Source organism: Seriola dumerili, unplaced genomic scaffold, assembly GCF_002260705.1.
Source record: "Seriola dumerili isolate Sdu_G_001 unplaced genomic scaffold, Sdu_1.0 BDQW01000050.1, whole genome shotgun sequence".
NCBI lineage: Eukaryota > Metazoa > Chordata > Actinopteri > Carangiformes > Carangidae > Seriola > Seriola dumerili.
This window is the reverse complement of record NW_019174305.1, coordinates 1,208,194-1,232,796: the sequence shown is the minus strand read 5'-3', so window position 1 is coordinate 1,232,796 and position 24,603 is coordinate 1,208,194. Positions and strand designations below refer to the sequence as shown.

General features: G+C 40.9%; 1 protein-coding gene across 1 annotated transcript; it reads left to right on the top strand.

Annotated features, from left to right (window-relative positions):
* Positions 1-262: 262 nt before the first annotated feature.
* LOC111217890 (neuronal acetylcholine receptor subunit beta-2-like) lies at positions 263-7,512 on the top strand. The gene is made up of 6 exons (XM_022739911.1): positions 263-400; positions 3,139-3,183; positions 3,303-3,412; positions 4,213-4,739; positions 6,160-6,650; positions 7,363-7,512. The coding sequence occupies exons 2-6, from the start codon at positions 3,157-3,159 to the stop codon at positions 7,510-7,512; spliced, it is 1,305 nt and encodes a 434-aa protein (XP_022595632.1). The 5' UTR covers positions 263-400; positions 3,139-3,156.
* The last annotated feature ends 17,091 nt before the right edge of the window (positions 7,513-24,603 follow it).

Sequence of the window (24,603 nt, the reverse complement as noted above, 5' to 3'; positions counted from 1 at the left end):
GAATATCAAGCTCGGAGCTGCAGCACACGCATAGGCTGTGGTGACATTTTTGTATTCAGTGTAACACTGAAAGGGAAACACACTACCCCTTCTGCTATTAGTAACACGTGGCATTTATTTATACGTATGACATTTATGTTTGGCTGACTGACTGTGTTCTTTTCAAACAGAGCAGTACAGGTATGTTTTTAAGCATACATGCATCCTAAATGTACAGCTTCAAAAAATAGTGCATACTTGTGTTTCTCCTGTAGGCAGCAGGGCAGAGAATGCAGAGGAGCGTCTGGTGAACTACCTGTTGGGTCCAGAGCGCTACAATAAACTGATCAGACCAGCTGTCAATAAGAGCCAGCAAGTCACCATCTCCATACAAGTGTCTCTGTCTCAGCTTATCAGCGTAGTAAGTATATTGAAATACACAAATGCACACATTTGTATGCATGTACAAATACTGATCAATATGTATAAATAACCCTTGGGGCTTGGACACTAGCACTCATGGAGATAATATATCCACCATTTGATGTGATGATTGCAAACAATTAGGATTGATTGGTTTGTTAGTAGATATAAGAATTGTATATGAGCTGGAACAAGTTTTAACATCTCTCTGCAGCAAGACCCACAGTGCACAAACTATGCCTCTGCAAAACCTCTACCCACATCACCCACAGTTCACCCTGGGACCTTTTTTGTTTTGTTTAGATTTCTCACCTGAACCCGACAACTTGGATTCCCATCTTTTAAAGCCTCCAGCGACTCTTGTCCAGACTACTTTTTAAAGTCTTTTAGGGTCACCATCTACATGCAGGCTACCTATAAAAATTGCATCACATTTCTGCATAAACTTATGACAAACTCCTGTCGTAACATTTTAGACTTGCTAATTTGGCGTCCTGGTGGTCCTACAGACCCTACAGAGAAAGTATCATTGATATGCTTGATTGACAGCTCCGGCCCCGTCCTGTTAGTTTTGTTGCACCAGTTAGGGTAGGGCAATTTACACTGGTATCAATTTTACTAGTTCATAAAGGTTGGCGACATCATGTAAACCCAAGCATTGCTTCACCCAACAGACCTCTCTCACAGCAAACATTGTTACGAACATTTGCATATATTAAAGCAGTGTTGTCTTCTGTCGGTCTCCAAAGCCTTGTTTAAAAAAAGCTCTAACTGCGGGGTGTGAATGCTTTACTTAAACTTTTATAATTGTTGTGTTGTACCTGCTTCACTACAGTACAGTACTACAGAGTGGTCTCCCTTAAAAAAAACAGCTTCATAAATATTCAAAAGTGCTGAATAAATATTACATTATTATGTGTTATAATAAAAACTTTATAATAATGCGTCATACCGCCAGAGTACAAAAACATGCAGGTTAGAGGGACTGGTGACTTTCTATTGCCTATGGGTATGAATGAGTCTGAATCTGTTTGCCTGTCTCTTTGAGTTAGCCGTGTGATAGACAGGTGACCTGTCCAGGGCACCTCTGCAGTCTGTCCCTCTCCGTGGGATAGGCTGTAGCTTCCCCTCAGTCTCAGGACAAGTGATTTAGAAAATGGATGGAGAGATAATTTTTGGACTTTTGTTTGTTAGTTTTTTTTAAGTAATCCATCTCTGGATTATCCATGTTTTTGGAATATTGACTGCAACCTGTTATTCAGTGTGTGCCATGAACTCTTTGAACTAACACGCTTTAATTCACTTGAGCAAAGGCTTTCCAAGGCTGTGGCACACCAGTGTGCCAACAAACAAGACGTAAACAAGCTGTGGATGTATCAGAGGAATTTGAAACATCCATCACACTTTAGTCACTAAGTCTTCACCTCATTAAGTGGGCTTCTAAACATGATTTGCTATTTATTTTATGGTACAGATAATTGGATATATTTAGTCATATTACTTATTACAGTATTTTCTGTTACTCAGCCAAACTCAGTCAAAAGTGCTTTCCAGCAACTCCAAATCCACCACACACACATTCTCTATATTTAACACTTAGAAGCAGAAATCAGAGACATTGTGGTTTAACAGTCAGCCCACGGGTTGAGGGTATTTACCAGACAGAAGTGGGAGTAAGTCACACATGTGCAAGTCTCAAGCAAATCCCAAGTTACTATGGTGAGAAATCCCTGCTGTAAGTCAAGCAAGTCAAGTCAAGTCAATGCTCAGGTCAAGCAAGTCAAGCTATATGAGATTCTGATGATCAGCCCCAGTTTCCACATTTAAATCAGTTAAAAGACAGCGGTCATGAAAAGCTTAGTTTTACTTTAGTGTTAATGAAAACTGTTGCAGCTGCTTACAGCTTATATATCTTACTGATATTTGACATTTTGTGGCAATGTAGAGTCTGGATCTGTGACTGTAGCCACCCACTGCTGCAATTATTATTTTTAGTTTCATCATTATTATTATTACCTCTTCCAAATAAAAAATCCTGGATCCACTCCTTTAACTGGATCTGCACCAAAATTGAATGGGTTCCTTCCTGGCTCATGCCACATCCCTCCACCAATGTCAGTGCAAATCGGCAGTGGCAGCTTTGTGCATTAGCCTCTGCTGGCCTGTTGCATTATACTAGGTTGCCAGGTTTGTGGGCATCACATCTGCCAGAAATCACCCTCATGTTTGGAGTTACTGGAGGACGTCTCCCCTCTTGAAGCTAACCAGCAGGTAGCTACCAGTCCAACCAGTCCACTGAACACAGAGATGAAATTATTATCAGCCGTAATAACTACAATCACATTACTGTGTCACGTTGCTAAGTTACTATGACTTCACAAGACAACTTGACTCAAAATTCCTTGTGAAGCATTTCATTGGACATATTTAAAATCCGGAATAACTCAAAACACTGCGATATAATGTGTTATATTCTCTAACTCTTGACCACACATATCTGCTAACAGTGGACACAAAAACTGGTGTTGGAAGGGATGTCATTTTGTCCAAAACTGCCTTTGATACTGTGTCCACCCCCTAAAGGTGTGCTTTCATATTTGGGTTGACCATGTGTGTGTCTCGCCCAAACCACCACCACAAGACAACATTATAATAATACAGCTATTTATATTGTTAAGTAAAATATTATGGGAATTATGCACGATGTCTGACAAGCTGACTGATGTTTTCTTGCAGAATGAGAGAGAGCAAATAATGACGACCAACTTATGGCTGTTTCAGGTACAGTATAGTCTTTGTCACTGCTGAGTGCACCTCATTATACAGTTTGTACAGTATGTGGACGTGTTTGTCAGTCAATCACCGCGTTTGTCAGGAGCTTATGAAACCTCTGTCCACAGGAGTGGAATGACTACAGGCTGAGATGGGACCCAGAGAAGTATGAAGGCATCAAGAAACTACGGATACCATCCAAACACATCTGGCTTCCTGATATAGTGCTCTACAATAAGTAAGTACATGCATGTCGCGCCACAAAGAGAAGACCAATTTGTTAGTATTTGATTTAGCTGCTATTTTATAGTCAGTGGAATGAAAAAATACAAATACATTAACAGCCTGTGTGTATGTGACCTTGTATTAATGGATTACAGTATGCTATTAATGGAGTTTCAGTATATCATTCTACAGCATTAAGAGGTTTTCAGACATTACCATCCAGGCTTTACAAGAAGAAAATCTATGAATAAAATAAGCCTGTTTTTTTCTACAGGGAAAAATGTTCTGTATTCTCTCCTTTAATTTTTCCAAACCTGTTTTTGCTGAGGTGCAGGGGATTAGTGAATAATCTGTTTATTATCACTTTAGCCAATCACAAGGGAGCACTTAGGTTTGTCTGATTATTAATCACTGCAAAAAAGGGGGAAGAGCTTCAGAGCTCAGATATATCTTATTTAAAGGAGTAGTTTGACATTTCGGGAGACATGCTTATTCACTTCCTTGCTGAGAGTTAGATGAAAAGATTGATGCCACTCACATGTCTGTCTGTTCAATATGTAGCTGGAGCCAGGAGATGGTTAGTTTATCTTAGCACAAAGACTGGAAGTGAAGGGAAACAACTAGCATGACTCCTCCGAAGGTGAAAAAACCCACCTACCAGCAGCTCTAAAGTTCACTGATTAACACATTAGGACAAGTTGTAGCTAAAGTCTCCTCTCATTTAACTCTTTGCAGGAAAGCTAATAAATGTGAGTATATTAAAAGTGACTCAATACTCTCTTTAATCTTACATCTTCTCCAAACCTGTCACAGCGCTGATGGTGTGTACGAAGTTTCCTTCTATTGCAACGCCGTAGTCTCCAACACAGGGGACATTTTTTGGCTCCCCCCAGCAATCTACAAGTCGGCCTGCGCCATCGAGGTGCAGAACTTCCCCTTTGACCAGCAGAACTGCACTCTCAAGTTCCGCTCCTGGACCTACGACCACACAGAGGTGGACCTGATCCTCACCAGCGACTTCGCCAGTCGTGATGACTTCACGCCTAGCGGAGAGTGGGACATCGTGTCGCTCCCGGCACGCAAAAATGAGGACCCCAACGACATCACCTACCTGGATATCACCTACGATTTTGTTATCCAGAGGAAGCCGCTTTTTTATACCATTAACCTGATCATCCCGTGTGTGCTGATCACATCGCTGGCTATCCTGGTTTTCTACCTGCCGTCGGACTGTGGGGAGAAGATGACGCTGTGTATATCGGTGCTGCTGGCCCTCACTGTGTTCCTGCTGCTGATATCAAAGATAGTGCCACCCACCTCTCTGGCAGTGCCACTCATCGGTCAGTCGTATTTGTGTTTGTTTGTATGCACCTGTGTGTAGAGTGGAGAAGATTAGAGATGTGAAACTTTCAGAATAACCTACAGATTATTCTAGCATTTTTAGAAAATAAATTAATAGGAAAACCTGAACCTGAAGCCAAAACTTTGTTGAGGTCTTAAGTATGATAAAACTTTCAGTGAACCCATTGTCAGTCAACATAATAACACACAAATAACTTTTTGACCTCTTTATCAAAGACACTTTTCAAGAATTAATTCATTCAAGAAGCAAAAGAAGAAAGACAAGGTCAAAACCTAGTATAGCTATGGCTGGACCACATATGGTCAATGTGCAAAACTGAGGACGTCAGCCTTGTGTCAGCTGGTTTCAGCTCTTTCTCTCCTACTCTCTGTGCTCTCATATACAGTATTTTAATACAGCTGCATTTCCAATGAAGCTTTTCTCATTTACTTGTTTTTTCTGTTTCTGTTGTCAGACAACGGAACAAGTATGAAATAGTGACTGAATCGTGGCCCATTAAGACTACATGTTAACTTTCAAGCCATTTCCAAGCTGCTGCTAAAATCCTGATTTTATAACTGCAAAACTGTGTGACAAAATCATCATACACATACATTAAAGACAAAGACTGTGCAGTGATTTCAACTATATTTACTTTTAATATTATCAGTCAGAGAGAAAGTTAGAAGTGACAGAATATCTTTTTGCTGCATTCTCTTTTAAGTAGACAAGGTTTTTGTCAGAAAGTCACTAGATTTGTCGCTAGGTGCTTTTTCTAAATGTAGCAACAAATGCACTAAGTTGGCAACACTACAGGCTTTAAATGCTCCCCTAACAGTTTGTGCCAATTTATTGTGAAAGAGAAACAGCCAATGTGGAAACTCCAACTCAGTTACGTGGCATCCAGCTGGCCAGTGGTGGAACTATGATCACCCAACTCTGTCACTCAGTCAGTCAGTCAGTCACAGACATTCGCAATTATGGGGCTGGTTCTGCTGTTGCAGTCCCAAGGGCCATAATCTCTTTCTGCCCAGGTAGGCTTTTAATGTGAAACATGCCGGAAGTGTTGAGCATTAGAAACTTAACATCAATCAAAAAAAAGGCAAAGCAGAAATGACTGTAATGCTCAGTAAATGAAAACAGTATTTCTGTAAATATTAGAGAATATGACACGATTCTGTTGTTGCACTGATGAAATTAGTGCTGTGGAAATGTATTTACAAAAAAGTTATCCTTACAGCATCTTCATTAAAGTCTGGTCTTTATTTGACCTGCTGCTGGCTATTATGTGAGACTCAGCCATTATTTGAACGCTGAAAAACAAACCACTGCAACCTGAGAGCAGTGCGATTAAAGGCAGGAGAAATATTTATTTGCTCATCTCGTCTTTTCCTTCTCTATCTGTCACTCTCTCTTAGGTAAATACCTGATGTTCACCATGGTGCTGGTCACTTTCTCCATTGTAAGCACCGTCTGCGTCCTCAACGTGCACCATCGCTCCCCGTCCACCCACCACATGCCCGACTGGGTCAAACGTCTCTTCTTAGTCCGACTGCCCACGTTCCTCCTCATGAGGCGCCCGGGCTCTTCCAACGTCCGCGATAAACTCCGCCGGAAGTACGCCAACCGGGGTACCATGGGGAAAACCAACTCCCAGAGCTGCACAGAGAGGAAGCAGTACTCTAACATCAGGCTCGGCGGGATCCGAACAGACAGCGACGCTATCTACGTGAACGAGGACTTGGCCCACAAGTTTTGCTGGAAGGTGGGCGACATCCCAGATGGGGGTGGTGGATTTTCGGACTTCCGGAGGCCTTTGGCTGCTCAAGGGGATGCGGAGCTGGAGGAAGCAGTGGATGGAGTGAGATACATCGCTGAACACATGAAGACAGAAGACGATGATGAAGGGGTGAGAAGATAAAAACTGGTAAAAGAAATCTGTGATGAGCAGGAACAGATAGTATCAAAGAATTTAAAAAAAATAGGAAAGAGAGAATATATTTTCGAATGGAATGGGGGAAGATAAAACACACAAAAGTAGATTATGGCGATGGATGATGACAAAGATGCAACAGGGAGGAATGAGAAGATTACACCAAATGCAGAGGTTATCAGGGCAAGATGAGACATGGAACATGCCACATCTTAAATCGTTTGGTATTTGCTTTTGTTCCCTTGTGGTATTATTCCAAATTGTCTATCATCTCCCTTTCCCTGAAAACATCAGATATCCTCAGACAACCCTACACACACTTACACACACAACACAAACCTACTGAACACAGCACTAACCCTAACCTCCAGATTTGTGGCCGTGAGCTTCTAAACTTCCGCAAAACTCCCTCACTTAATAAATATTACAAACAAGTTTTGCAGCTGTAATTGCTCATGGCAGATTTTTCATGAAGCCGCTTCTCTTCCTCTCAGTATCAGCCTGCCGCAGTGCAGTTAAAAATATAACCTGATACGTATTCAGTGTCCTAGAAGCTTCAGTGCCACAACAGCAGTTAATAAAACACTTCTTCTTACATGCAAAACTTCCCAAATGTGTGCTCATGTGTTTTCCCACACACACACATATTATATAATATATATAGTTCAACTTGTTGGTTTGATTCCAGATCATAGAGGACTGGAAGTACGTGGCCATGGTGATAGACCGTCTGTTCCTGTGGATCTTCATCCTGGTGTGTGTGGTGGGAACACTGGGGCTCTTCATGCAGCCGCTCTTCCAGAGCTATAACACCCCCACTGCTGATGACACTGAGTGAGTAACACACTGAAGCACACAGTTACATACATCACAAATTGCCTGACACAGACTCTTATTTAAATGTCGAAGACTTAGCCCATGCACACTTTACAACATTTTGTTTGGCAGCACACACAATGAGTTTGTAACTAAAGTGTTTCACCAGTAGAATTGCACACTTTTCCTTGTCTGTTATTCTCTCAGTTGTCTCCCAAGTGTGACAAAGTCATGGTCTTTGTGTAGCCATGGTCAGCGTGGAGAACTGGTTTTGAATCAAAGCAGCTCCAAATTTGTAGGAAATTTGTTATGAATTTGGCCAAACTGTAGTGAGCACCTATGTAATCAACTCAGTTAGCAGAATTCAAAATGAAATTCTTAACAGTGGTTGGACAGTGGGAAATTTTAACTCTGAAGCAGAAGTCAAACTGCATCAAGCAGAGGAACGTGTTTTTTTATCTGTAGTGATGTTTCCTTTTCTTGCTAAAATAAAATGTAACAAATCAAATACATTCATAAGAATAGGAATCAGTAAGTACTGACCAAGTGTAAACTTCACCCAACCCCATAGTATTCAATTCTGTTCATGCTAACAACTTAGACATGTTTCTTCATTTCAAACAAAGTGACTTGATATTCCAGGACCTACTTACAGTAAAACCAGATGTTTCGGTCAGTTACTTTAAATGAACTGAGTATGAGAATGGCAACTAATGTATATAAAAATGTCTTAACTTATATTTACCATATTGTGCTTTTATTTCCATAGGTATGGAGATTTCTAGAAAACAACTGAAAAATCATCTCTCGTAGGAACTTTAACTGAGAACCCACACCAGGTCTGGCTCTAATCTGACTCTGCTGGACATAACCAGCCTAATCAATGCAGCCAGCTGCACTGGTTGTGTTCGCAGCACTGGACCTCAAACAAAAACATACCGGATCACCTTTTCTTTTCTTTTTTTTTTTTTTTTACTGCATGGCTTTTATTTTTGCCGGACTATGCATCCATCGAAGCTCCACCATCGTCACAGGCATGACAATCCTCATTTTAACCTTTAACTTCTAACAAGATGATGTTATCATCGAGCAAATATAAGGCCTGTGCACAGTTTCTGACACAACATACAAGTTGCAGAGTATTTCCCCCCAGTGTTTAACTCTCACAGTGTACAGAACAAACCACTAAAGTACTGGTAATTTCTTATCCTGTAAGACCGTGAGGCCTGCCCTCCTCTGCAGTGTTGTTAATGTGAAAAATAAGACTTTATAAGACATTATACCAGTTGTTCATGTTGCTACAGAACAATGGACCATATTTTCTCTGTCTCTCCACTTCTAAAACCAAGCTCTATTATAACAAAGTGAGGATTCTTTGTCCTATCCACCTTTTCTCTTCATAAAAATATTAATGCACCATCTCTCTCATCTCATCTCCTTTTCTTGTTCTGCTTCAGAGCTTTGTGCCTCATCTCCACCATCCATCTCCCAAGCAGCGTGTTGTAACCGTTAATGCATTGTATCATTTTGAAGAATGTGTGTTCTTCTCTTGCTTTCTCTTTTTGTCTCCCTCTCTCTCTCTCTCTCTCTCTCTCTCTCTCTCTCTCTCTCTCTCTCTCTCTCTCTCTCGCTCTCTCACTTGCTTTGTTATTCTCTTATTTTTCCCTCAAGACTGCTAAAAGAAAACTAGTGCTAAAATGAGAAATGACAAAATGGACGTAAAAGATGGAAGAGGTCTTGAAAAGATGGATGAAATTCAAAACAACTGTGACAAACTGATTCCTTTGCAGTTCATACATATATATATATATATATATATATATATATAACATATGAACACTTTTTTTTCCATCACTATTTGGAACTATTGGCTTTTGGTCCTCACTTTTACAGCTGCCTTAAACTGTTGCTGAATATCCTGACAGATGATTAAAGTAAGATGAAAGTGAAGTGGAGCAGCATCAGGCTACATACGTATAACTAATGACTTTCACACTGACTGTACTCTAATACAATATGTTGAATAAAAAGCTGTGAATTTTATGATTGGCCGTTGCTTTTCCCTCATTCATTGTTATTTCTTTGCCCCTTTCACAGCAGACGTGTCACAGTACGAGAAGCACAGGTTTAAATAATAAAATTAATGACAAAACTGCTTTTGGTTTTGGGGTCCTGGTGTTGCTATCATTAAAAAGGCCTAGAGAAAGTAGTTCGCGCTTACGCTTTGCTTTTTTCATTCTTTTCACAACTATTTGTGGCACTTTTTGTGCAAACAACTGAGTGCGATGCAACTATGAGTGCTTTCCAGGAGAGACTGTAGACGTTGATGCTGTATCAGGTATAAACCTTCAGTATGAGCTAGTTCTTTTCTAGCATAACCAAGTCTAGACAGTCTAAATAATTTGTGCACAAATTTTATTTTATTCACACTTCCTCAAAACATGCATGTACCACCACAGGTCTTTGCAAAGTTCACATGTGCACAAACCTTTTTTGTTTGAGCATCATTTCACAAGTGTAGACCCTGTCCACCTATCATACCTGAGGGGGAGTTTGTATAGGATGTGATTCAGCAGCGTGTCTAGATGTACACTGAGCTGAACACTGACAGCAGGAGTTCTGAGGGTGAATACGGTTGAACCGCTCTAAGTCAGAGAGACGAGGGAGGAGCTATCAGTGGAAGAGAAAGCAGTTTATGGCTTTAGTGGATGGGATAACTGACACTCTGCAAACACTCAGGCTGAGTCCTGACAGCCTGGGATAAAAGAAGGTGTTCAGTATGTGGAGCGGGGCAGACAGAGTCAGTAGAAAGTGGTATAAGTATTTTTATACTTTTCAGACATAATGACACTAATGTGTCATCTGTGGCATGTGTTTCATGTGGATGACCTCAAATACATTTTGAACATTTGATCAAACACCATAGAGGAAAGCATTCAAGCAATTGTGTGTGTTTTGTGCATGTGTGTGCGTGCGGTCTTGTGAATGTGTGTAAAGGCTGCTCTGCCTGAGGAATACATATTCAGATAACAAGCATTTGTCCTGCGTAAAATTTGATTATTGTTCATCAGTGAGATTGATGAGATAAAATTAACCAGTGACAATTTATGGAGACAGTTTCTTTTTGTGAGTGTACACACACACACACACACACACACACATACTTGACTTGAGTTAAAATCCTTTTTAAGCCTTAGCTCTGGTCAGTGGATCTATGTGAAGTGGAAAAAGGTTCAGTCCACGTGCAGGGTCACATCTTGTTAATGGACATTCTGGTCGTTGTGTCTCTGTGTGTGTGTGTGTGTGTGTGTGTGTGTAGAGCCTCCTTCCTCCTGACAAAAGAGGAAATGTGTTCAACAGCACTAATGCGCTTTTGTTCCACTGAGGATGAGTGTGTGTGTGTGTGTGTGTGTGTGTGTGTGTGTGTGTGTGTGAGTCTGTTTGTGAGTGCATATGCCCCAATTTGTGAACTCCATCTGCCAACAGAAAGGTAATATCAGGTGAAAACAACATCACCTTCTAACTGTCAGTGGTCTGTGAAGACAGAGCACACTGTTACTTTTTATGTACTATTGCATGAATGAACACGCACATATAATAGACTATGATAAGATTTAACTGGCCCAAATCCTTTAACTCAGCAAAAGTGAAGCACTGATTCCTGAAGTCAGCACATCTGCAAAAATACTATGGGGCTGTGCCGTGGCGGACAGCTATTGACACAACGCATATTTACTGTGACCCCCCCTGCGTATGTGTGTGTGTGTGTGTGTGTGTGTGATATTTACCACATGTCCCAACCTATAAATATGAGGTTGACTGGAGCATAAAGGTGACAGATGTGATGCTGGTGTGTCTGGGGGAAAGGCAGAGCAGGCCAGCTGTCATACTGTGGTATTAGAACGTGTAATGTAATGTAATGTTATTGTGCGCAACTTAGCTCACACATCAGGAACACATTACCAAGGTGACGTAACTGCAAACATGAGGTGCCTTTGAATTTGTATATTATTTGTATTTGTATACATTGAATTTGTATAAAGTATTTCACCCATGTAAACAAACATTATTACACTTTTAATACGTAGGTAACTCTGCAGTACAATGGACACATAAAAAATTGAAATATGTTAAGCTACATATTTTATAACACATGTTAAATCAATTCATATGAGAAGAATCCTGTTGGTTGTTGTTGCTTGACTGTACTGTGTTGCAGGAATGCTAAAAACATTAACAATCTTACTCACAAACAAATCAAAGCAAAGCTTGCAAATGCATTCCTTAAATGATGCAAATAATTATTTATTATACACTTGTATAATATGGCGGAACAGTGGGGTGCCTCTACCCAAGGATGTACTTCTGCAGTTTCCAGGGGGTACATAGAAAGACTGTGAAGTAAAACGGTTACAACTATTAAACAATTATAAATTACGATTTGAAGAAAACATACATATTCATATTCCGTGTTAACTAAACAGGCGTTGGAATAAAGGGTGTGTGAAAACTAAATGAGCAGAGAAGTCTCAACAGAAAGCTAAAAGTAATACATAACCAGTTCAAATAGTTATCAGGAAGCTATTTAAAGGTACCCTATTGAAATAGCTAAAAATAATGAATTAACAGTTGACATTGTTGGTTAAAAGTAAAGGATAAATGATTAAAATAGTTATAGCTGATATCTGAATTTATCAAATAGACTGCTAAAAGTAACAGATATACATTTCATAAAGTTAATTAAAAATAAACAGTTGAAATTAAACAGTTCAATTAGTTATCTCAAGATAAGTGGTTAAAGTAGTCAGTGTAATGTGATGTATAACTGGCTAAAATAGTAATAGATAAGTGATTGAAATAGTTATAGCTAATGTATGAATGCATAAAACAGATAATCGGAAGTAACAAATAAACAATTGAGATTGTTATTTTAAACTGATAAATTGTTATAATAGCTAAATAAAAATGTTCAAGTTTTGTAAAAGCAAATTACCACTAGCAGCATAATTTTTGACCTAACAAAAATTGGGGTTAGGGTTATGCTTATGTCATTTTAATGGTCATTAATCATGTATCATTGTGTTACAATATTTACGTGATATGAATGAGCTTTTATTGTGCTTAGCTGTTTAAAACTTAACTACAACAATAAGATGAGTCACTGCTTTCACTTGTTTGCCTCCTGCGTCTGATTCAGCACTTTTCCAGGGCAGTGCTTTGTAACTCATCTCTTTCCATCTCTCCTTTCCATGTCACCCTCCACCAGCCACCACTCACCCGCACCCTCACCTCATCCCACCTCTGTTGGCAGAGCTGGCCTCAGCTGCCCCACAGCACTGATAATTTAAGTGGACCCAGCTTTTCAGATCAGCAGTTTTTGTCCAACACACACATGTTCACACTAAGCCTGTCGTCCATTTGTTAAGGCGCAGTAGCTGTGGTGACTGAAGTAACGCCCTTGGCTCCCGGTGAATGTCCAGAAGAGTGCTGTCATGAAATTTCTCAAAATGTTCTCAAAGTCTGAAAGTGCCGATAATTAGTGCTGTGAAAACTAAAGCTTCTGGTATAAGTAAAATATTACCCGAAGCCTGATATAGAAATGACTTGAGGGTGGTGAGCAGATAAAGACTAAAACTCAAACATTATTTCAGTTTCCTTAAAAGTAAAAAATGCTTTTTAGCTTTCGTGCCAAGAGTGAGAGCAGAAGTTGGACACAGTCTCTCATAAAACCACAACTCGATGTGTCTACATTTCAATTTGTGTATGAATTAAACGAATCAACTATAATGTGTTAATTAGTGAGCTATAGTGATTTTGATACTTCTGGATAGAGCCAGGCTAGCGAGCTAGTTTCCCCACGCTTACAGTCTTTAGACGAAGGCTTTGGCCATCGTTGTGTTTCCAAGACAAGAGGTTATAGTACGTCCTCTGAGCAGCGCTACATCTTCAGGGCAGATCGGAGGCTACAGTGGTCGCTATTGAAAAGTGACAAGATGGGCCGAGGCTAGCTGGTTAAAGAATAGACGTGATAGAGACAAGAGCTAACATTAGCGCTGCTTTCCACCTCTGGAAACAGCTCTTGGCAAGTAAAGGAATGACGTTTTTTCTAGACTTCTTAGCAATGTTAATGTTGGCTATGTAGCAATAGCAAAACCTATACATTTATGGTTGATTTTTGAATTTTTTCATCTAGACCACCACTAAATGAAGATTTTTGCCATGGAAATAAATGAGCAGTATTTTCTTTAACCTCCAGCTTTCACAGTTAACAGTTTCCTCATCTCACTAATCAAACACGACCTGATGCCTCAAACCACACAACAAACCAGCAGATTGCCATTCTTATGCCCTGTGCAACATTTGCCAGGTCGGTGGAAAATCTGGCTCCCTGCGTCGCAGAAGTTTCTTAAGGTTGTTCCTCTAAATAAGCAGGGTCTGTGAGGCAGCCCAGCCGCCGTCCAGAGGGCTCGTTCTGCTCCATCTACCCGCGCTGGTGCCTGAGGGCTGAAACATTACTGCTCCTTCACACACACTCCACCAAACCTGGACATGTGCCTAACGCCATCTCTGTGGCCCTTTCCTTCTTCTGCTCTCTCTCCTCCCTTTATTAACCTCCATTCCTCTCCTTCCCTTCCTCCATATCCTTCTGTTATTCCCTTCTCTCTGTATTTCTGTGCTCAGACACCCCCCGTCCTTTTTCAGTCTTTTGTAAATTGCTTGTGGAGAAATGGGGGCTAAAAATACGCCGGTGATAAACCCAATTATCTGTCCTTTTTCACGCTACACGCCCAAGTAGCTTACAACATGGGACAGGCTGTGTGCCAGATACCAGCGTTTGTTTGTGTGCCTACACCTGTGTGTGTTGCGCTACTGAGTGAACACCTTTCACTGTTTCTACTGACTGCTGTTACCTGTGTGGAACAACAGATCAACCGATCACAGCAGTTGTGCTTAACAAAAAGGAAGTACAAGACACAGTCAGAATCAATAATTTTGGACTAGATGGGTGCTGCATGTTCTTCAGTCCAGAGTGAAAACTAGCTGAAAGAGAAGCAGCCAAGGTAAAGTTGTACCACTGCTGCAATAGGCCAGTGCCAGATGACCCTGCAGTATTATACTTTCTGAGTTTTCACTGTGTCTTTGTGGCTCCTCTAAGATATCGCCCGCAAAGCATGATGGCTTAAGTCAGCTTGTCCCACTGGATAACCTGCTTTCAGCAGCACACAATATTTGATCGCTCTGTGCGTCAGCTAGTTTGTGTGTGTACATCTGTGTGTGTGTGTGCGTGTGTGTGTGTGTGTGCATGTGTGTGTGTGTGTGTGTGCATGTGTGTGTGTGTGTGGGGGTGTCCAGCTTGTTGGCTGGAGAAAACCAAAAAGGACACCAGCATGAAAAACAAATGCCCAACTTTTCTGTCCTGTGAACCAAATGTCAGAGTGAACTCTGAATTTTTAAGACTTCATTTGTTCAGATATTTCACAGTCTGCACAGCGCTGATGCAATGGTGTTGGCAGCTAAGTTTTGATTTTGGCTTTTGAGTTCATTTTAGATACCCACCCCATGTAAAAACATTCCCAGTGTTGACAGTACATTTGGGCTCTAATTATTCACCCCTTTCCTTTCTGCCGCCACAGCGATGAATAAAAGATATGCAGCTCTGCCGACAGTAATGAGTGCGATGCTCTTAGACAGCTCTTATGATGTACTAACAGAGGTTTTGAGCATGTTTAAGTATCCCTCTTGCCTGTGGCTCGAGTACGTATGAGTGTCAGATACTCCTTCCCTCGCTATCACAAGCTGTAACAGTCAAAGTGTTGCCTGGTGAACTGCCACATTTATTTCACATTCATACCCATCAGTTTACAATCCCTGACTTGCATTCCCGTCACACAGCGACCTGTGGAACTCAGTGATTTGTGAGTGTGAGTGCGTGTGTGCGAGCGAGCGATTATCATAAGCCACATACAGGGACAGGCCTTTAAACTAGTGAGCTTGTGGGTTAAGATATAATTTGAGGCAAAGATTGGTGTCCTTAATTAGATTCATTGCAATTACACTCAGCATGAGCTAACCCATTTTTGGGCTACATGCACCAGACCATATGACATTTTACCGTCCCAGGGGAAAGTGGTTTTGCAAAACCAGCACAAAACCACGGAGGCATGAATGTGTGTTTTTTTCTGTGTGTACGTTCACTTTTGGCTCCAGTGTAAAATATGGTACCTGCTGCTGACGTAAATCATCCTTATGTAGGTCTACTGCACACTCAGGTGGTTATAAACAGTACACTCACACTATAGAGCTATAGAGGTGTAGATGTGTGTGAGCAGAGTCAATCAAATTATTGCTTTCCTTAATCAGACAAATGAACAGATGTGTTTGTGTAGGTGTGTGTGTGTGTGTGTGTGTGTTTCCACCTGTGTTCATCTGTATGTGTGTGCATTAAGCTGATAATCTTTCGTTCAAGAACAACATTGCTTCTGTTGGCACACCTTATGCCGTTTCATAAAGACACAACCGGATATGTTGATAGATAGCAATAAATACAAAGCATAGCATTACATCATTTGAAGTTCATGTACACTTCAATAACAGAGGTGGACTAGAGAAACCACTATTTTTACTATTAATAAGTGAATTACAGGCACCCACTTCCATTTTATTTGACAGGAAAAGTTATTTAAGGCATCTTTTTTTTAATTTACACTAAAACATTAGAGATCTTGGGAACAGAGAGAATCTCCCTTCCCACTATTTCAACTAGGAGACTGTAATAAGAGGAACAAAAACCACCACTCAAAGCGCTTTACAATACTTGCCACATTCACCCATTCACTCCCATTCACACATCACACTCATACAGTCACAGTCATACACCGATGGAACAGCCATCAGGGGGCAATGTGGGGTTCAGTATCTTGCCCAAGGATACTTCGACATGCGGCCCGGAGGAGCTTGGGAGCCTTCTAATTAGTGGCTGACCAGCTCTACCTCCACAGCCACAGTCGCTCCAAAAAAAGACTATGAAATTTGAAGAGAAATGGAATTTATAGAGAACAGGAGGAATAGACCTCGGCGCTTAGACTCTGGCAGGAATTGGATCGCCATGGGAAGCGGTGCATAGGAGTAAGGTGTTTCCAATTAGAGGAAGCTTCTCCCGGAGGCTCGACACTGGTGGTGTTGATGAGGAATAGAGCTGGAGGATGGGAACGTCTCCCTGAGAGGGAACCTTCTGATTGGATGTTTGATTAGAGATGGTCAGGCATACACAGGTGAGCCGGTGAATGGAAATGACAGCTGAATGACAGCAGGGAGGGAGAACACTTACATTTTGACAGCTTACAAGTGATTGGCTAAAGGTGTCAGGTGTCAGGTTTTGATTGAATGAAGATGAGATTGAGCTCGAGGGGCTTATAGCAATAATGATAAATGGTGCTTGTGACTTTGAAGGCACGGAGATAGTCTTCCTGACTGAACTTGCGTTGAGTTTCATTAATAAAAACTGCTGTATAAAGAGATAATTACTGAATGTAAATACACTGAAGAGGCTGTGCCCTGCAATGCATTCCAATATAAAAGTTGCGGGACTAAATGTCTTTTGTATTAGACCGCATTGGATAAACTGTTCCATCTTTAGAAGCCACAGGATCAAGTCACTACTAATAGAGCCCTAACACAAAATGCAGCAGCCTGTATCATTACCAGAACATATTACCCCTGTCCTCCAGCAGCTGCACTGGCTCCCTGTTAAACACCCTGTATTGATTTCAAGATTCTGCTTCTCACTTTCAAGTCACTTCACAACCTAACACCTCCGTACTTCTCTACTGATCTACTTCACATCAGCACACCTGTCCGTACTCTTAGATCATCCTCTTCCATTAATCTCACTGTACCTCCTGCCCGTCTGACTACCATGGGGTTTAGAGCCTTCATCAGTGTTGCCCCTCCCCTCTGGAACTCACACATCTGTAATATTGACTCTCTTCCTACCTTCAAAACACACCTCTTCAAACTTGCCTCTTCTGCTTGACTCCCAGCGTTCTGTGAAATCATATTTATCCTACGCAATGACATTAATTCTAAGTTATTTTGTATTTTATGTCTTGTTGGATAACTTTCTGTTGCTGCTGTATATATTTGATTTCTCTTGCTGTGTTGTTGTAAGATGTCTGAAAGTGGCCTATAAATAAAATGTATTGTTATTATTATTATTACAAGGATGTGATCATTTAAAAAAAAAACAAAAAAACAACAACTTACTTTTCAAAATTTTCATGACATCACAGTTATGCAATAATCCTGACCCACTTTTTGTCTTCAGAGTCAAAGAAAAAGTTTTGTGAGATGCAGCATGTAGCTCATGTGCCTTTTTCAACGTATTTGTACGTATTTGGACAGTCAAAACTGTATTCAAACTATATGTATATATGTGTTGTATTACTATGATATATCTCACTGAGAATTAATAATGTTTTTTGAGTCTGAATGCTGTGATTTCCTGGATGCAGTAGCGCTGAACCTCTTAAAATCATCCTGCTCTGTCCATATTGCATCTCTGACCTCTTTACACTACCAGACTTTACTGGCATTTCTTTTCTCACCGTATAAGAAAGACATGATATCCACCTCCCTGCCTCCTGGAAGCTTCCAGAAGTCGCTGATCACCTCCGCTCCATTAAACCCACCTCATGAGACAATCATGCCAGGGAGAATGAAAAAAAGGGGCCATCCAGATTTCATTACTTGGGGTTGAAAATAAAAGCACTTCTCCCGGGGTCAGGGGATGTAGTGCAGATATGTGGTTGTGAATAATTCAGGTTGGTCTAAAAGTTCTAGCGGGGGAGATGGATATTTTTATGTGTTGTGTTTCACTTAAGGCAGAAAGATGGCACCAGTGTACGTTGTATGAATGAGAGCAGGTACAGTGGGGAAAGCATGCTCAAGTTGAAAGCACAGGAAGAGGAACTGAAGGAGTAGAAGGAGAAGAAAAGGAGGACAGAGAGTGACTGATGAAGAAAGTGGGCTTATCGTTGGCATGACGACTGAAAGGAGTGGAGGTGAAAATGGAGAGACGACGTTGTGGAGAGAAAAGAAGATGACACTAATGGCTTTTGGACTCGCTGCATCCAGCTTTTACAAAAACCATGAATTAAACATTGCCCAAGGCAGAGCAGTGGGACAGGCTATGGTGCATCACACTAAACAGTCCTGGCAGAAACATTGATTCTCACCTAGTTCCTCCTCTAAACCGCTTCACTAATAAGGCTGGCGAAGACAAGCGTGTCATGATGCCACACTGTGAGCTCAACACTTGTCAGATGGTGACACCAGCAACAGCAAAAACACATTATCCCCGTTGTGCTTATTCTGTTTTTCCTCATCTGTCATTTTTATGCAGTGCTTGTCTGCAGGGATTAGACTCAGTAAAGCCCCTCCAACAGCTACAAGCAGAGGAGAAGAAGAAATGAACAATATTGTGATGGCTGTACTTGTGTTGAAATGAGGGGATACTGTTTGTTGTGACAACTCTCAGACATTGTGGTGAAGGTTGATTGTGTTTATCCTGCGTGACACCATGTCTCAGTGTGTAATTGGTGTTCCACTGACCACCCAGCAGCAGAACTAAATTTACATGAATTATGATACTTCATAGATTATTTGACAAATACTATTGTATTATTCTTGAACTACAGTGCATTTTCTAAAATATCTCTCTCTAATGCTTTAGTTACTCTTCAAGAGTTTGATCCAAGATGTATTTACAGTTTTGTTTTTGTCATATTTCTATCCATGCCTCTCTTCATAATACATCTGCATGATGCATAGTTTGGCTACTATGAATTTACATTAAATTAAAATGTTTAGACGTATTTGATAGGAGAATATCTCTGCTTGAAGGAGTAGGAGTATATAGGAGCAGGTGCCTTTACATGTCATTCCCAAGTGGTCTATTGTCTGATAATCTTCCTCTGTTAGTGAGAATAATTAATTAAAATGCTAAAATAATTTATTGACTTAAATGGGACTTGTTTAATAGCGGGCTGTGATACCAAAAGTTCCATACTTACCTAAAAAAACCAAACCATCATTTCCATTTTTAACGATATTTTAGTGTGCATGTGTATTTGTCAATGGGTTTGAATAAAGAGGTCAATTCAGTCTCAGTCTCTTTCTCTCTCTCTCTCTCGCTCTCTCTCTCACACACACATACACAGACACACACACACACACACACATACACCAGGACACATCCTCCAGTTGTGTGTCGTTCCCCCTCTCACCGCTCGCTGACAGGTTTCGACTCGGTTCAGCTCAGCTCGGCTCGGCTAAGCATTGCCTCCCTAATTGCTTTGTTTGATGACGTCAAACCAAGCGTGGAAAATCGCGGGCTAAAATTAAACTTAATCAGCGCGATCCGGAGGCTGGTAAACAGGCACCTGGGGAGCTCATAATGAGGCAGAGGCGATGTTTGGGAGCAGACAAACTTTCCTCCTTAGCGCAGCGCAGTGCTGCAGTTTAGTGGCTGGAAAAGACACAACACGCTGCACGGTCTGTCTCTGATCTTGGACTTAGAACTGCAAACACTCTGAAAAAAGGCAAAGATTGTACTTTAACTTATCAGGATACAATAACATATGATTAAGAAAGATATATTTATATAAATTACTATCCCGTGGAAGAAAACGTGGTGTTAAATGCTAATAATATGCGAAATATACCTCGACATAAAGTTAATCAGTTACTTCAGTACCACGGGCAGCGCTCAGTGAAACTCACTGGCGCTGTCCTTGGTGCTGAAACCAGCCTTGTGTTTACCATCACTTCCTCATGCGTCTATATCAGCTGGAAATCTGCCAGTGGTGCAACTGCAGACTATTGATATAATATAATCCAGTCATAAATCATTAAAACGACTTATATTTCATCTATATTTTACACGATCTTTCGTTTCTACAAATATAAAAAACTACACCAGTGCAACACCTGCCTGTAGTTTCTAGACACCAGTGTCAAACATTCCTCCTGATTTTGTACTCAAATTATCATTAGTTCATATGTGTTCTGTTCCTGTCAGCCACAGAATCAAATTATCATCCTTAAGAGCAAATGTTGGGGTGTTTTCCCTCCCCGTGTGTGGAGTCAGTATGGCTGCGCCAGAGGGGAGCTGTGCGCTCATAGGGGAGGGACGAGCGAAGTCAAGTTCGGATCAGATCAGGAAGGAGCGCACCGGCAGAGCGAGACAGGCGGCACCAGGGGAGAGTCGTGCTTTTTCATGCCATTTATTTCTCTCATCGAGTAAACAGACAGAGTTCCTCCAGAAGAAAAGTAAAGAGGATCCCCAAACGACACGGGGGAGACATGCAGCCGGTGGCGAGACGGACTTTGCTGCTTCTTCTCGTGGTTTTGATAACGCAAGGTAAGGGGAATTTATCCCAGACACGGTTTATATGGCCTATCCTTTGCTCCTAGACATGTATGAGTGATTTTAGATCCTCTAGTTTAAAAGAGACGGTGAGGATACGGTGTGAGTTTTGCGCGTCAGTGTCTTGACAGGTGACAGGGGCTCTGTGATGGTTCAGTCTGACGCTTTTCAGTAAGTTTGTTTTATTCTTTCAGCTGTGAGAAGTCAGCAACAAGGTAATGGAGTTTATGCCCAGTGCGTAAAAGCCAAAGAAGCGCTTCATTGTAGAAAGGTCGTCGATATGAAGTCTCATAACTTTTTTCAGTTTTATTATTTTGGAAATGACGAAACCGTTAAAAGAGCCACAAACGAGTCATGTCAGCCTTATGAATTCAAAGTTATTTAAATATTTCCTCCCTCGATATGAACGCGAGATATACCTCATCCACGACTCGGTCTCGTGTTAACTAGGCCAATAAAATGAAATGCAGAATTTTGATGAATGCAAATTTTGTTTTGAGGCATGAGTGATGATTTCAGGAAACCAAAACAGATTAGAATTTGTTTACAGGATGTTTTTCCCCTGTTCGCGGCCAGTGCCGGAGTTTGTAGGTTATACAGGCCTGTGCCAAGATTGTTTTATTCAGACAGAGGGCAGATAGGAGGTTTTAGTCAGCGGGGATTGCCCGTCTGCAGGGTATTGATAAAAACTAAACCTTTCCCCAGCAATGTGCGTCTTTGGATAAGTCTGATAACTGTATTTCGTTTTACCCCAATTATGGCACGAATAAGAAGTTGTATTAAGTTGTCATTAGTGTGTTTGTTCTTGCATTTATTTGTGAAAAGATAGAAGTGTATTTTCAGAGATTTAGAGAGGATATTTTTGTGAATTGGGGTCATTCTATGGTTATTTTGATGGATCCTCTTTAGGGTTTCTTTGGGTTAAGTTAGATATGGGTAGGAGTCAACATTAGGCATGTGGCCTACTGATAAAGGCAAGAAAGATAGCAGCTCTGTGTGTAGACCTTCACAATTAGCTGATATTGATTGGATGGAGAAGGAAGGAAGGAAGGAAGGAAGGAAGGAAGGAAAGGAGAAGGGGGGCTGGAGAGAGGGAGGAAGGAAGGAAGGAAGGAAGGAAGGAAGGAAGAAAGAAAGAAGGGAAAGAAGGATTTGTTATTACTGAAATGCACCCAGCAACTTAATCACTGACCGCAGCTGAGGCACAGAGCCTGGATGTGACCCGGAGCCACTCTGTGGAGTAGATGCAGAGACGGTAATTATGCCGCGGCATTTCAAAGCATTAACGTAAACATTTGCTCCGAGGGCACAAACAGCAGCTATCTGATTCATGCAAGGTGGCAGATAGGCTCTTTTATGGTTTATCAGCCTCTACACACATTCTTACTCCATGCATGACCCTCTTGGCTGGGAGGTGTCTGTGTATATTCTCTCTCTCTCTCTCTCTCTCTCTCTCTCTCTCTCTCTCTCTCTTTCTATTTTCAGAGTCAGATATGGAGCCAAGTTTGTTCTTAAATCATTTGTGAATGCTTGTGGAACCTTGCAGGGGGTAGGGTGTGTGGGGGTGGGGGGTGTGGTGGTAAATGTGCCAGCTGGTAATCTTGCTAAGCTGTGCCTGATATCTCGCAAATTGTACTCTGATGCGAGTTTTTGTGCGACGAAGTTTGGAGTGGTAGTTTACATTTTCAAATATCAGAGTACCTCTCTATGAATCACAGTGAAATTTGCAAATCTTGTTGCAAATTTACTACAAATCATGCAAACACACAGACACACACAGAGACACAGTATCCGACATTCATTTTACACACTCACTAATCTGAGACCAGCTAGAAATGTAAGTAGACACACAAATGTCAGAGTGCAATTACAGATGTTTTACATAATCGCAAATGCACTTAAAAATCTGAGTGCACATCTACACATTCCCAAAATAAGAATCCAAGTCTCCAAAACATTTCCTTCATATGCAACAAATTTGCATGAATAAATAAGTTTCGTAAGAAAGGGAATACTTGCCAAATTGCATTTTTCAACATAGCATAACAAGAAATCATTTATAGTGATTGTAATGTTCTTATTTACCAATCTGTAAAATGTCAACGTATTTCACTTCTTTCCCCCATAATGTCTGCTTATGGCAACTGAAACATCACATGTAATACCTCTGGTTATTTTTATGTAACTCAGAGTCAGTCTTGGTTAAAAGGCAATGCTTCCTTCAAGAACAAGTATTTAAAAATCCTCAAACTAACAGCAGAAGGGATGCGAGATGTCAGACTCAGTTCACGGTGTCCATATGACTCCTGTGCGGTATAACGTCAAATTAATTACACAATCTGACACACACTAGTGAATGATTGTCTTCCTTTAACTTTCACAGGAGCTTCAACAACAGACTACATTGAAGCATGCACTTCCTGTTCCGGTGTGGCCAGCCTCCCGACCTCTACAGCTCAGGGTTCACTTTTGTTCAGCTTTCAGTGTGGATGTGCACGGTGGGCCAATAGGAAACATTAAGAAGCACTAAAATGACACGAACATACATACAAACAGTAACCCACACGTACACGTTGTTACAGTATATATTTTGCTTCTGGTGGTTTCAAAACGTGCTACTGCTAATGTGTTATTTCAGCCTGTGGGTACAGTGTATTCACGTTGCTGTCCCCTGCGTTCAAACAGAGGCTGCTCTCTTAATGTATTTGAATGCATGACTGATGATCCAGTCAGTGAACTGTGGTGATGAGGTGTGTGTGCATGTGTGTGTGTGTGTGTGTGTATGTGTGTAGCTGTGTGGTAACAAGGCTTATATCACAGTAACATTTATAGAGCAGAACACAGAGCAGAGGGGGCGTGGCTAAACGTAAACTGAGTCACAGATAAATGTGTTGAAGACACCTCACACTGCAGCGCTCACCTAACAAAGTCTGTAGTCATCCGCCTGTTCTCATGAACATGCAACATGTTCACTACACTTCACAGTTTTAACAGAATCCATAAAGTGTGGGAGCATTTCCTTCAGTCAGTCATCCTTCAAAGTCATCAACAAAGTAATATTTTAACCAGTTTTTGCACAAACACGCCAACACAGCAGGTTTCACTTTTTAACACTTTTCTTAATGACCCATTTAGTTCAACATTATATTGTTCTGCCCCAAAGAGGAAACATCAATGAAGCCTTCATATCTAACTCTGGATGGTCCAAAGTGACGTTTCCTAAAGCCCTGAGAGAAGTATATGCCTACTTCAGGGTCTCTTTTACACTTATATGGAACAAAATGTAAATTTTTTAAATGAGAAAACCATTGTTGAGATATTGGACTATAAAAGGCTGAATGATTCTCTCACATGGAACATATTCAAATTCATGTAACCCACTTTTTAGGGAGTACGCCTCGAGGGAAAGGATGTGTAATTTCTATTTGATCTGCTCATTTTGAAGGTGAAAAAAGTTCATTTGAAATTGAATGAAAACGTGTGAGCCCACAGATGCGTGTGCAGTCTTGTGTGAATGTCACATGGCTTTTAATAGAGCTATACTGGACCTGTATTAGTGGCTGTATCTGCTGGAAAAAAGACAGGAAGAAAAAAGGGCAAATGACAGAAAGCTGTTTGCAGATTTCGACAGAATGAAGTTGTCACAAGCATCAGACACATCTCATCCTATTCCATTTACTGGACACA

Bases quoted from the DNA above. Each gene is read 5' to 3' on its own strand.
- LOC111217890 (XM_022739911.1), top strand. From the start codon at position 3,157: ATGACGACCAACTTATGGCTGTTTCAG. The intron at 3,413-4,212 runs GTAAGTACATGC...AACCTGTCACAG, and splicing joins GATATAGTGCTCTACAATAA to CGCTGATGGTGTGTACGAAG. The intron at 4,740-6,159 runs GTCAGTCGTATT...ACTCTCTCTTAG, and splicing joins TCTGGCAGTGCCACTCATCG to GTAAATACCTGATGTTCACC.